General features: G+C 44.9%; 1 protein-coding gene across 1 annotated transcript in view; it reads right to left on the reverse strand.

The window, feature by feature from the left end:
• IFT43 (intraflagellar transport 43) overlaps positions 1 to 14,467 on the reverse strand; it is a gene marked incomplete at its 5' end in the record, with an annotated part of 88,193 nt that overhangs the window by 45,275 nt on the left and 28,451 nt on the right. Inside the window, one exon of the mRNA XM_082846061.1 lies at positions 10,177 to 10,241. Coding sequence (XP_082702187.1) covers positions 10,177 to 10,241 — 65 coding nt within the window. The remainder of the gene's footprint in view (positions 1 to 10,176; positions 10,242 to 14,467) is intronic.

Raw genomic sequence — 14,467 nt, forward strand, 5'->3', positions numbered from 1 at the left:
AGAGCAACTAAGCCCGTGCGCCACAACTACTGAGCCTGTGCTTTAGAGCCCACGAGCCACAACTACTGAGCCCGCGTGCCACAACTACTGAAGCCAGCATGCCGAGAGCCCATGCTCCACACCAAGAGAATCCACCGCAATGAGAAGCATGCGCACCACAACGAAGAGTAGCCCCCACTTACGGCAACTAGAAAAAGCCTTTGCGCAGCAACGAAGACCCTGCACGGCCCCAAAATAAATAAATTAGTTTTTTAAAAAAATCTTTTTTTTAAAAAAAAAGAAAATCACCACTTGACACCCTTTAATGAAATCATGGCTCTAGGCAACAATCATCAATGGATGCTTCAACCAGCAGGCAGGAGTCTGGTGGGGAACTAACATGGAGGCCACACCCCTGACCCCAAGGATCAATCACAGCCTCACTTAAAGTGGAACCCCGGACACCTGTGCCCATGGATGCGCTACAGTGGGATGTACACAGCACCGCCTCCAAAGTACTCCTGCCAAGATTGCGAGTCTGCGTCTAACCCCCAGCTGATCTAGATGTAACCCCCAGCTTCACAGGGAACATGAGCGCCAAAGGAACAAGTTAGAAACCTTAACTAGGAAGCAATAGGCCAAATCCAGAATGTGGGACACTCTACAGGACAAGTTTCTCAAAAAAACCAATGACATGGGAGAAAAAAGAGGTGGGTGTGGGGAAGGGAAGGCTGCAGAATGAAAGAGACTAAAGATGACTAAATACAGGTGCAGACCTTGATTTGCTCTTTTTATAATCAACTATAAAAAGACACCTTTGAGACAATGGAAGTACTTGAATATGATCTGGCCATCAGATGACATTAAGGAATCATTATTAATTTTGATAGGCATGATAATGGAATGATGGTTAATAAACAAAAACAGTCCCTATCAGTTAACAAAAGTTATCTTCAGCAGGAAAGGAAGGAGGGAGGAGGGCAATGACATTTTAATACGTCGTCAAGCTCCTCTACTCATCGTTGGCCTCATAAAGGATAAAGGATTTTACACACCCATAGGTACACCTTCTTAAGATGAAATAACTATATATCCTTATATATATCTAACCCAGCACTTCCCCATCTTTTTCAAGACTTGGGGCACTTAAAAATAACAGCTGTATGGAAAACTGGGGTGCACAGATGAGACTGCTGGTGGCTACTGGTGACAGCCTGGAGGCCTTGGCAGCTCTAAGCCTGGCCCAAAAGGTCCAAGGACAGAGCACCCATATCCTGGTACACCTGCACTCACAGTGCAGCACACAGCACATCAGTGGGCAAGCTCTGGTTAACCTACCCTCTGTGACATCTTTCTAAGAAACTGACTTCTAAGGAGATGGACAGCCTATAACAGAGCTGCTTTAAAGAGGACAAAACATGTGTCTGCAACTGTGCTTACAGATCTAGGAGCCTGGCAGCTCTGAATTTTTGCCTTTTACACTTTTGTAGCCTAATAAGAATTAACTACTCGTGGCTAACAAGAAGGTAAAGAGACTCTGGTATGACAATGACACAGAGGGAGAGGGCAGAAGCCCTTTAGTATTCTTGGAACATCTATGCCATTAAAAAAAAAAAAAAAAAAAAAAAAAAGCAAGAGGGAAAGAGAGAAGGAGGAGGGAAGGGGGCAACCTCAGGACCAGCACACGGCTGCTCTACCGCCATCTTGATGCCCTTGACACGTGCAGATGGTGTGGAAGTGGCTGGCACCAGAACAGCCCATGAGAAGGAACGAGCGGCCTACGGAGATTTATGTGAGGAGAGTGAGATGGACAAGGTAAAATTGTCAGGAGGAGTTGTTAGAAAGTAAAATATATTGTGACAATTCCACTCCTGCCGTTCATCAATAAGCTGACAGATCATTTAGTGTCAATTAGGAGTGATAGATGGACAAGTCCCCATGATCCTGGGCCAAAATTAATGGCTGGGAGGGAGAGGGTGATTGAAAATGACGGCTGACATTGAGAGCAAAGTCCTGAAAGTCCCCGAGGGGCCATTACTTACCTCATTCCCTTGCAGATCAAGGCAGGGACAAACCCCAAAACAGGCACTTTGAGACAAAACTTAATCAGACTACCTTTCCTTCCTCCCTTTCCCAAGTCTGGTTGACTCTCGTTCAGCTCTATTCCCCACCGACTACAAGTGCCCCACCTCAGAAAACTTTGGAGCCAAGGCCAGCCTGGCTCCAAGATGGAATCTTTGGCATAGCTATGACTGTGGTGCCAAGAGAGGGGACAGGATCCCAGGTCCCAGGCCATTCCTGAATACAGCCGTTTCCTGTGGCTCGGGGTGAGTATTTGGGTTCCAGCAGTCAACGGCTCTAGCCAGTGAGGTGGGTGACACATGTCCTACTCTCTATCTTGGGCAGTGTTATGCAAACAAAAGAAAGGCATCCCAGAAACTCACATCCCTGGTTGAGGGCTCCTCAGGCAGATCTGTAAACAGCCCGCCTACTTCCCACTGGTGACAATGTAGACCTCGGTGAGCCTCACTTTCCTCCTCCCTCCCTTGTAGAGGGGTATCTACCTTAGAAACTAAAACCTACCCAATAGGGTTGGTGTATTGCACATATAAGGTGTAGCTATGGACTGAATGTGTGTGGCTCCCCAAATTCATATGCTGAAACCTTAACCTCCAATGCGATGGTGTTTGAAGGTGGGGACTTTGGGAACAAATTATGGTTAGATGAGGTCTTGCGGGTGGAACCCCCATGATGGGATTAGTGCCCTCATAAAATGAGGAAGAGACAGAAGATCTCTCTGTGTGTGCACAGAAGGAAGGCCACGTGAACCCAGCCTCTAGATTTCTAGCCTCCAGAACTGCGAGAAATAAATGCTTGTTGTTTAAACCATCTTTTCTATGATATTGTTGTAACAGCCTGAACTGGCTGAGACAGGTATCTAGTACAGTACCACTATTATCATCCCAAAAGAATGTAAGGTGAGAACAATACTTTTAGTGTGAATTCTCTGCTCTAACCAGACTGACAGTGCGGTTACTGCTCCCCACCCCCCAACACTTATGCCTACACCAATCCTTGAACCAAAATGCTCTCCTCACAGTGCTCTTTGCCCATCAGAATTCCTCCAGCTTGACCCCCATCTCCTCCGCAAGGGGCTCCCTGACCACTGCGACTACTCTCCTCTGACGTCACAATACCAGGGTTGGCCACTCCGTTAGTTTCTCACTTATGATGTGCTCCTTCTGCCGATCCTGACTTTTGTGGATGAAAATGCCTCATCTCCCTAATTGGAAGCAAAGCTCTTGTAGGGCAGGAAGCACAGAGCTCCCCTGGGGCACCTGCAAATAGCAGGAGCTCACGTTCTCCAGCCTTCGCGGGGCAGACCCTCAATCCAGCCCAACAATCACCTCTCTGACCGCTAGTTGGCCCCCTTTCCTCTTTGTTTCAAATGTGTTCTACTTGCCTCCAGATGCCAGCTCTCCTTTGCTCCAATAAGCTCAACACTGTTTGCCTTCCCACTTTGAAAAAAGAAGAAGAAGAAAAAAACGCAGGCCAATTCAAAATGGCCTCTTCTCCCAGTTCCCTACTCCCCTCAGCCTTTTTTGATAACTTACCAGCCTTTCCAAGCTCCCTCCTGTCCTGGAGGAAAAAAGTCCCTGCCTCTTCCTGTCCAAGGTTAATTAGTCTCTCTCGGAAGGTCTTATCCTATGTCTCCAGGATCCTACTCCTTCACACCCCCCTATTTCATCTGTAATCACTCTTTCCCCAGGTTTATCACACACACGAATCTCAACACAGACCCCCCCTTCCAAATACCGCCCCACCTCTTTCCTTTCCCTCTCAGAGTAGGAGCCTGTACCACTGTCTCCATTTCCTCACTTCCACCTTCCTCTTCAACCCACCGTAATCGGCTTTTGTCCCAACACAAATCACTGTGATCACTTCCTCAAAGGCCCCTAGTAACCTCCAAACAGCCAAATCCAAGGTTCTGTCCTTGTCTTCTATTTGTACGTATGGCTCAAACTGTAACTGCTTTTTGACCTTTCTTCTGGACTCCCACACCATGGAGACGATCTGCATGGACCGCCACCGCCCCCAAGTCAGGTCTCTCCTCCTGCCTTCTCCATGGGATGGCACCACTACCCAACCAGTCACCGAAGCCAGGCACCTTGCAGTGGACCGTCAACTCCACCCTCTGCCCTGCATCCAACTAATGGCACTTCTCTTAAGTCTACCCCCAAGATGTCTCCAAATCTCTCCTGTCCATGCTCACACACATTGCCCCAGTTCAGGCTCTTATCACCCTTCACACAGAGCATCATCTCCCCAACAGGTCTCCCAGCCGTCTAGAGCGCCATGTGCCACACCGACACAGTAAGTGACCAACCAAACTACTGACCTCATCATTCATGTGTTCAATAAATAGCCACTGAGTGCTCATCATGGACTGGCACTGTTTGAGGCACTGGGGGTATGTGAACAAGGGTGTGTCTCCTCTCACGGAGCTTACAGGAGAGTAGAGAGAAAAAGACAATACGTGTATGTGCACGTGTGTGTGTATGGATATATGTAAGGTGGTGAAACCTACAGCAGGAGATGGGGAACATGGACTGATGAGGGGTGCTATTCTGTATAAAGTGAGGTCAGGTGGAGCCTGGGAAGCCATGGTAAAGACTGGGGGGTTTACTTTGGGGTGGGGGTGGGGGATGCCCCTGGAGGGTTCTGAGCAGACAAACGTGAAATGACCTCACCTATGTTATAAAGAGGTCACTCTGGCTCTTGCAGATAAGACTAAGGGAGGCGAGGGTGAAGGGGGAGGCCAGTCAGGAGAGCCTGGCCTGAGTCAGCACCAGGAACGACGCTGGCTGTAGCACTGGCCGCGCAGACGACAGGTGTGTTTCAACTGTGACTGAACAGGTTTGCTGACAGACTGAACCTGAGTGGACATGGAGGAGTCCAGGACGACCCCAAAGTTCAGCGTCTGAGTGACAGGGAAGGTGGAGCCCATTTATGGAGACCTGAGGGGCCTTGGGGAGGTGCAGATTGGGAGACGGGGTGGAAGGGGTGGAAATGAAGAGGACCGATTTGGACGTGTTAGGATTGAGTTGCACATTCAGGTGGAAAGGTCATGTGGACAGCTAGATGCTCAGGGGAAGGACTGGGCTGAAGATACAAACTCTGGGGTTATCAGTATACAGGTGATAGGAAAACGCCCGAGAAGGGATGGAGAGCATGCCGAGAGCGAGCGTCGACAGAGGAGAGGTGGCTGGAGGACGAGCCCTGGGCATGCCGACAGACACTGAGGGGTCAGGACCAGGCGGCAGACCGAGGAGCCAAGCAAGGGGATCCCTTGAAAAGTAACACCGGAAATGGAAGAGCACTCCCTCCCAGGGAAAATGGATCTGATCTGGAAAAATCTTTAATATATTCATCGAGGAATTAACACTTGAGATTCTCCTTCTTTTTCTCTAAGAAGCAGATATAGGGTTTGACTCATTTCAATATTTCAAAATAAATTCCAGATAATATAAACACTAGAATCCCCTAATAACTTAGAAAAGTAGGGCTCCTCAATTAGCCTCTCACTAGCATACTTCAAAGTCACCTTCTTCTTCTTAGTTAACACGAAAAAGCAGTGTTATGTTCACCAAAGGAACAGTGTGGCGCTTAAATAGCATATGGCATATATGGCATATAAACAGACAGAAAGACCACCAGACAGAAAGAATAACGAGTCCAAAAGCAGACCCAAGTACATACAAAGATACAGACTATGGAAAAGGTGGCTTCTAAATTCACTGGAGAAAGATGGATTTTCAAATAAATGGTGCTGGGACAATAGTCATTTAGAAAAAAGATAAAACTAGATCTGCACCTCATACTGTACACTGGAGTTAATTCCACATGGATCAGAGATCTAAATTTTAAAATGTACATTTATGTACCAATGTTTCCTTAGGTCTTTCTCCCAAGGCAACAGAATTAAAAACGAAAATAAACAAATGGGACCTAATCAAACTTACAAGCTTTTGCACAGCAGAGGAAACCATAAACAAAACGAAAAGACAACCTATAGAATGGGAGAAAATATTTGCAAACGATGCAACCAACAGGGCTTAATTTCCAAAACATACAAACAGCTCATTCAACTTGACAACAAAAAAAACCAAACAATCCAATCGAAAAATGGGCAGAAGACCTAAAGAGACATTTCTCCAAAGAAGAAATACAGATGGCCAATAGGTACATGAAAGATGCTCAACATCGCTAATTATTAGAGAAGTGCAAATCAGAACTACCATGAGGCATCACCTCACACTGGTCAGAATGACCACCATTAAAAAGTCTACAAATCACAAATGCTGGAGAGGGTGTGGAGAAAAGGGAACCCTCCTACACTGCTGGTGCGAATGTAAGTTGGTGCAGCTACTGTGTAAAACAGTGTGGAGGTTCCTCAGAAAACTAAAAATAGAACTACCATATGATCCAGCAATCCCACAAAACTCTAAATCAAAAAGATACAGGCACCCCTATGTTCCTAGCAGCACTATGCACAATAGCCATGACATGGAAAGAGTCTAAATGTCCATCAACAGATGAATGGATAAAGGTAATGGATAAATGCCATTTGCAGCAACATGGATGTAACTAGAGATTATCATACTAAGCAAAGCCAGAAAGAGAAGGACAAACACCATATGATATCACTTACATGTGGAATCTAAAATATGACACAAATGAAGCTATCTAGGAAACAGAAACAGAATCAGAGCCATAGAGAACAGACTGGTGGTTGCCAATGGGGAGGGGGTTGGGGAGGGGAGGACTGTGAGTGTGGGATTAGCAGATGCCAGCTGGTATATATAGGATGGATAAACAACAAGGTCCTACTGCATAGCACAGGGAACTGTATTCAATATCCTGTGATAAAACCATAATGGAAAAGAATTTGAAAAAGAATGCATGTATGTATAACTGAGTCACTTTGCTGTACAGAAGTAATTAACACAACATTGTAAATCAACTCTACTTCAAAAACAACAACAAAAATAAATAAATAAAATGTAGACTTAGCGTGTGGTCGTGTTCCAATAAAACATGATATATAAAAACAGGTGGTTGTGCACTTACAGTCACCTGATCAATGACAAAGGAGGCAAGAGTATACAATGGAGAAAAGACAATCTCTTCAACAAGTGGTGCTGGGAGAGCTGGACAGCTACATGTAAAAGAATGAAATTACAACATTCTCTAATACCATACACAAAAATAAACTCAAAATGGATTAAAGACCTAAATGTGAGACCAGATACTATAAAACAACTTGAGGAAAACAGGCAGAACACTCTTTGACATAAATTGCAGCAATATTTTTTTTGGATCCTCTCCTAAAGTAAAGGAAATAAAAGCAAAAATAAATAAATGGGACCTAATTAAATTTAAAAGCTTTTTCACAGCAAAGGAAACCATCGACAAAATGAAAAGACAACCTTCTGAATGGGAGAAAATATTTGCAAATGATATGACCAATAAGGGGTTAATATCCAACATATATAAACAGCTCACACAACTCAACATCAAAAAAAACCGAACAACTTGATTAAAAAATGGGCGGAAGAACTGAATAGACATTTTTCCAAAGAGGAAATGCAGAGAGCCACCAGGCACATGAAAAGATGCTCAGCATCGCTAACCATCAGGGAAATGCAAATCAAAACCACAAGGAGATATCACCTTACACCTGTCAGAATGGCTATCACCAAAAAAGAATACAAATAACAACTGTTAGCAAGGATGTGGAGAAAGGGACCCCTTATACAGTGTTGGTGGGAATATAAATTGATGCAGCCACTGTGGAAAACAGTATGGAGGTTTCTCAAAAAACTAAAAATAGAACTACCATATGACCCAGCAATGACACTCCTGGGTATATATCCAAAACAAACAAAACAAAACAAAAACACTAATTTGAAAAGATACAAGTACCCCAATTTTTTTAGCAGCATTATTTACAATTGCTAAGATATGGAAGCAACCTAAATGTCCATCAACAGGTGAATGGATTAAGAAGTGGTGTATAGTGATACAGGGGAATAGTACTCAGCCATTAAAAAAATGAACAAAACTTTGCTGTTTGTAGCAACATAGATAGACTTGGAGGGCATTAGGCTAAGTGAAATAAGTCAGACAGAGAAAGACAAATACTGTGTGATATCACTTCTATGTGGAATCTAAAAAATACAAGAAACTAGTAAATATAACAAAAAAGAAGCAGACTCACAGAGAACAAACTAGTGGTTACCAGTGGGGAATGAGGGTGGGGAGGGGCAATATAGGGTGGGGGAGTGCGAGGTAAAACTGCTGGGTGTAAGACAGGCTCAAGGATGTATTGTACAACAAGAAGGGGAATATAGCCAATATTCTGTAATAACTATAAATGGAAAGTAACCTTTAAAAATTGTATAAAAGCAGGTGGCTGGCCTGTGGGCCACAGTTTGCTGAATCTTAACATATAGAAACAAATAGGGATACATTTTAAATTTATATATACATGCTTATTTTTTGCAAAAAGAAGTACAGGAAGGATAAAACAGAAACTAATAAAGAAGTCACCCATGGGAGATGGATGGGAATGAGGTAGAAAGAATAAGGATGGGAGTGAGATATCTCTGAGTATATCTTTCTATACCCTTCTGATACAATAAAAAGTACACAATATCACCTGTTCTTGCCAAAAACATTTAACTTGAATCTGATCATGAGGAATCAATCAGAGAAATCTAGAATGTGAGACGCTCTACAAGACAACTGACCTGGATTCCTCAAAAAAGTCAATATACTGGGTGGAGGTGTAGTAGGGCGAAGGGGAGCTGGAATTATTTTAGAGACTAAAAGAGCCTAAAAAGAGACAGAACTACCAACATAATGTGTGAATTCTGATTGGATCCTGGAACTACAGAAGAGATTTTGGGGACAACTGGGGAAATTTAAATATAGACTATATTTTAAATATTATTAAATCTTTATGAACTTTCTTAGATGTGATCATTATACGTGATTATTTAGAGAATGTCCTTAATCTTCAGAGATGCATGTTGGAATATTAAGAGGTGAAATATCATGATGACTGCAGCTTATTTTCAGATGATTCAGGGGAGAAAAAAAGGGTGTGTGCACGTGTGTGTGTGTGTGTGTGTGTGTGTGTATGTGTGTGTGTGTGTGTGTGTGTTTAGAGGTGGGGAGTGGAAGGGAGGAGGAAGGGGGGAAAACTGGAAAAAAATATTTTCGATAGTGCTATTTTGAAGGTAACAACTGCTGAAGGAAATTCTGAACAAAAGTAATGTCTCTTCTTTGAGAAAAAGAAATTCCTTCCCTGAGTTTATCGTTGGCCATCCCACTGGTGTAGTAAACGTATATACATACATACATGTATATTGGTTTACCTTTCGTCTGAGACTTACTACAAGGGATTAAAGACCAAAATGATTTGTAATCCAGCAGTAACTAACAGGCAAGTCCATTCTGTTTAGAAAGTAACTTTAAGAGCTTCCCTGGTGGCACAGTGGTTGAGAGTCCGCCTGCTGATACAGGGGACACGGGTTCGTGCCCCGGTCTGGGAAGATCCCACATGCCGCGGAGCGGCTGGGCCCGTGAGCCATGGCCGCTGAGCCTGCAGGTCCGGAGCCTGTGCTCCGCAACGGGAGAGGCCACAACAGTGAGAAGCCCGCGTACCGAAAAAAAAAAAAGAAAGTAACTTTAAGAAAAACACAGAATGTTAGAATACGGAGGAACTTTGAAAACATGCCAAGTGAAAGAGCCAGTCATAAAGGACCACGTAACATATGATTCCATTTACATGAAATGTCCAGAATAGGCAAATCAGAGAGACAGAAAACAGGTTGGTGGTTGCCTGGGGCTGGGGAGGTTGTAGGGGGACACAGGCAGTGACTACTAATGGGTATGGCGTTTCTTTAGGGGGTAATAAAAATGTTCTAAAAGTGATTGTGGTGATGACACTACAGCTCTGAAAATATACTAAGAACAGCTGAATTGTACCTTTCAAAGGGGTGAATTGTAAGGTATATGAATTACATCTCAGTAAAGCGGTTATAAAAAATAAAAGAACAACACAGGAGCACAGTGTCCCCTGCCCGCCCCCCGCCCCCGCCCCCCACCCCGTGACCTGCCAGCACTCACTTGGAAGCCTTCATGGAGTCATCTGCCCAGCCTCCTTGCCTGCGTGGTGGCTTGGGAGGGGGAGCCTGCAAGGGAAGAGACGTCAACAGAACAGTCACCCAAGACCAGCGTTCAAGCACACAGGGCTGAGGTTAAGGTAACCTAAACCAACCTTCTGAAACCTTCAAATGCAAATACAATACTATGAAACCTGGGTGCTTTCGTACCCTTCTGGAGGACAATCTGGCAACGTCTACTGAAAGCCTTAGAAATGCTCACACTTTCTGAGCCAGCAATTCTAACGCCAGGAATTTATCCCAAGGAAATAATCAGAGAGAAACATAATGTCATTTTTGAATATAATGAATAACTGGATGTCAATAAGGAATTTAAGTAAATCACGGAATACACATGTGAAAATACTATGCAATAATAAAAAACTGTATTAAAAAGGAATTAATGATATGAGAAAGTTCAACATGTGCTAACTTTTTAAAACATGTTCAAAATAGTAGCTATATGCTTCTAATTTTGTGAGAAGATCACTAACACAGAACACCTAGTGGTAATCAGCTATCAGTGCATGAATGAGAGGATCCAGTGAAAGAATTATGGCGATTCCTTTTTTCTTCTTTATACTGTTGTGCATTTTCCAATTCCTTTTTACCGTCAATTTGTATCACTTTTATAAAAAGAAAAGTAATAAAATAAAAATATAAGAGAGAGGCTTGCTTCAAAGACACAAACTCAAGTGGTGGGTCAAAAAGCTACTCAAGTTATTTGGGCAGGAAGCATTCACCTGCAATAGATACATCCACAAACCCAAGTGCAGGAATTCTTGTAACTATTTTTGATTTTGTGGGCCGCACAGTCTCTGTTGCAGCTACTCAACTCTGAAGCTGCAGGGCAATCAAACCACAGACAAGAAGTAAAAACCTGGGTGTAATGTGTTCCAATAAAACTTTACAGAAACAAGCAGTGGGCCAAATTTGGCGGGAAGTATTCTGCAGACTCCTGCGCTAAAATCACTGTAATGCCCTTTCAATCTGTTGCTTAAAACCTAGCTTGCAGCTTTTTAAGAAAACATTCCCTCAATATGGTGAAATACCTTTTAACTTTTGATATTTTTATTTTACACCAAGATGTGTTTCCTTTCCTGCTTCTCTGGTAGCACCCCAGCCTGCCAAGGACATGTTCCATCTAGAGACGGAGCCTTTCTGCGGGATGAGGCAGAACCTATTGGAAAGGCCTGACGGAGGAGAAGGCAAGTCCTGGAAAGCCTGCATCCAATTAGCTCCTGGGAAACCTAAGTAGTACTTTAGAGAAAACAAACTTGAGTAATGAGGTTCTGTACTCTCAGAAACAACAAAAATGTAGAGGTAGAAAACGCACTATTGCTTGTCTCTCTCAGGGGGGAACCCAAAGAAGATGAACGAAGAGATCCCCACCATTAATTCCCAGTCCATGCATCCTTTTTTAGTATCCCTGCCACACACAATCACCGGTCCCCAGGCTGGATGGAGAAGCCTTCCCTCCCAGGACCCCTCTTCCCTTAGACACAGGTGACTGAACCAGGGCTGCACCAGTCAGAGCCAGTCACAACCAATCCAGTTCTCTGTCCCAGGAATCTGGAACTGAAGCTCAGAGGTTAGGCTGCTCAGACAGCACTGAGTGTTGGAACTATAAGGACCAGCTGGAATCAGAATAAGCCCAAACTACCACAAGCCAAAGTTGTGTATAAGCAGAGACCAAGAACGTTGTCTTGTTCAGCTCTTACCATGTGGAAGGCATTGCAAATGTTGAAGAGATGGGAACTGAACCATATCGGGCCCCTACAGGAGGTTTTAAACCAATCTGGCCACAGCTTTCTTCCCTATGCTTTTGCAGATAGCATCCCACTTTCCTTTACCCAAGGGTAGGACCATCTTGTGACAATGTGCATTCCTGAATTTGGAGGTCACAAACTAGGAACTGCATATTTGGTTTGGCCATACAGTGGTTTTTGTCTGTTTTTAAATTTAAACTACCATTTTAAAAATTGTAAGATTTCCACACAAAACAGGACTCTCCGGCTTCTCTCGGAAAACTGGAAACTCTAGCGATGCTGGGGCTGAGAAGCAGCCGCCCTCTGGTGACTGGACACGTGCATTCTAGCTCGCCACGGCCCCCACCCGCTCTGTCTCTCTCCTTCCTGCTGAAGTCAGGTGCCAGTTGACATCTATTACGATGGCGGTTGTGCTGTTGTTTCTTTTCCAGTACAGAATGCTCTCTCGCTTCCTAGGCCTACTGGAAGTGGGAAAATGAAAGCTATGTCAGATGTTTTGACAAAAATGGGAACAAGCATATTTCTTGGGTGGAAGTGAGATCTTTTCTTACCACGTCAGTGTGCACACTGCAGGTATGCCTGTGTCTAACCCCCAGTCCCACTTCACTCACCCAGGTGCCCTGCCTAGCCCCTGTGGCATCTGGGTGTGTGGCCCTGGAACTAGCTTCTCAGAGCTGGGATCCCCTGTTGTCTGCTCTTTGCTCTGGGTGTTGGACAGAATAAACCCACGTGAAATCCGTGTTGCCATGGTGTCAGGAGGCCCAGGCCTATTTGGCACTTTTCCACTGATAGTCTACAAGAAGAAGGGAAGGGGTCTGGTGGCCTTGGCAAGGTTCCTCAACCTGTGTGTCCTGACCCCACCTCTGCTTTCTGCCATGGGGTGTAGGTGACAAGGGGGACAGGAGGGGACTTCCCTGGTGGCGCGGTGGTTAAGAATCCGCCTGCCAATGCAGGGGACATGGGTTCAATCCTTGGTCCAGGAAGATCCCACGTGACGCAGAGCAACTAAGCCCGTGCACCACAACTACTGAGCCTGCGCTCTAGAGCCCACGAGCCACAACTACTGAAGCCCGCGCGCCTAGAGCCCGTGCTCCGCAACAAGAGAAACCAGCGCAATGAGAAGCCCGCGAACCACATTGAAGAGTAGCTCCTGCTTGCCGCAACTAGAGAAAGCCTGCACACAGTAACAAAGACCCAACGCAGCAAAAAAAAAAAAAAAAAAAAGGTGGTGGTGGACAAGAGGAGCAGGGACTGAACTGGGGAGGGATTGTGAAAGATTAGGCATCGTGGAAAAGGAGCATAAGTGACATAAATTTAGGTCAAAACTCACTCCTTTGAGTAGCCACTGAGCTGTTGAGGGATTAAATTAGTGACTATATGGTAAATGCTTAGAGCCGTGCCTGGCACATAATAAGTACTATATCTTTACTGTTAGCAGCAGCAGCAGCAGCATCACTAATGTCAATATTTGAAAGGTTAGGCCACGTGTAATAACATATACGGTACCATTTGGAAAAGAGGGGGAATAAAGACTCCTCTGAGCCTGGCCTGAGCTGTCATTTTGACTACTGATGCATCATATGGTTAATAAAGTTCCCTAAGATTCCAAACCCCCAAATGATCTGCTTTCTATTCTTTAACCACAAACCCCAGAAAGTCACAGCTATTGGAAGGATGAGTGAGAATCCCTTCTGCCTAGACGTAACACAAAGACACTTCTTTTCTCATCTTCTTTCCACTCCGAAACAGTGCCAGCTGCTAAATTAGGACAGCAGCTTCGAAACAGAAAGACCACCACACAAGAGTCACTCCTCCGCAGCCGAAGAATTTAACAACTAGTCCCCAAATCAAAGGGGCTTTTGCACTAATAACTGAAGACTTCCGGAGTTGACATAAGGTTGTAAAAACCGTATAGGCTGCTTTTCCTTGGGATCACCTGGGAGAGGAAGAGTTACAAAGTACTTCTCTGCACCAAATGGGGCAGGGTTATAGTGGCCTTGCCTGCTCCCCACTGGGAGTCCTGGCCAACCTCTGAGAGAGCACTGAGGTGGCCGGGAGATGGGGGGCGGGCAGAACTCAGCTCTCTGCAAGGTAGGGCTTGGGTGTTTAGCGGGAGATGTCTCTCCTGATGGGGAATCCTTATGGTCATGATTTAATACTCTGAGTCCTAGGATAAGAAATTCTTCGTTTTTTTTTTTTTTAATAAATACTCCCTACTATGAGTCTTGTTACGGCCACACACAAATACCCTGTCTCTGGGCTTCCCTGGTGGCGCAGTGGTTGAGAGTCCGCCTGCCGATGCAGGGGACAGGGGTTCGTGCCTCGGTCCGGGAGGATCCCACATGCCGCGGAGCGGCTGGGCCCGTGAGCCATGGCTGCTGAGCCTGCACATCTGGAGCCTGTGCTCCGCAACGGGAGAGGCCACAGCGGTGAGAGGCCCACGTACCGCAAAAAAAAACAAAACAAAAAACACAAATACCCTGTCTC

Source organism: Leucopleurus acutus, assembly GCF_964270905.1.
Source record: "Leucopleurus acutus genome assembly, chromosome: 1".
In the NCBI taxonomy this organism is placed as follows: domain Eukaryota; kingdom Metazoa; phylum Chordata; class Mammalia; order Artiodactyla; family Delphinidae; genus Leucopleurus; species Leucopleurus acutus.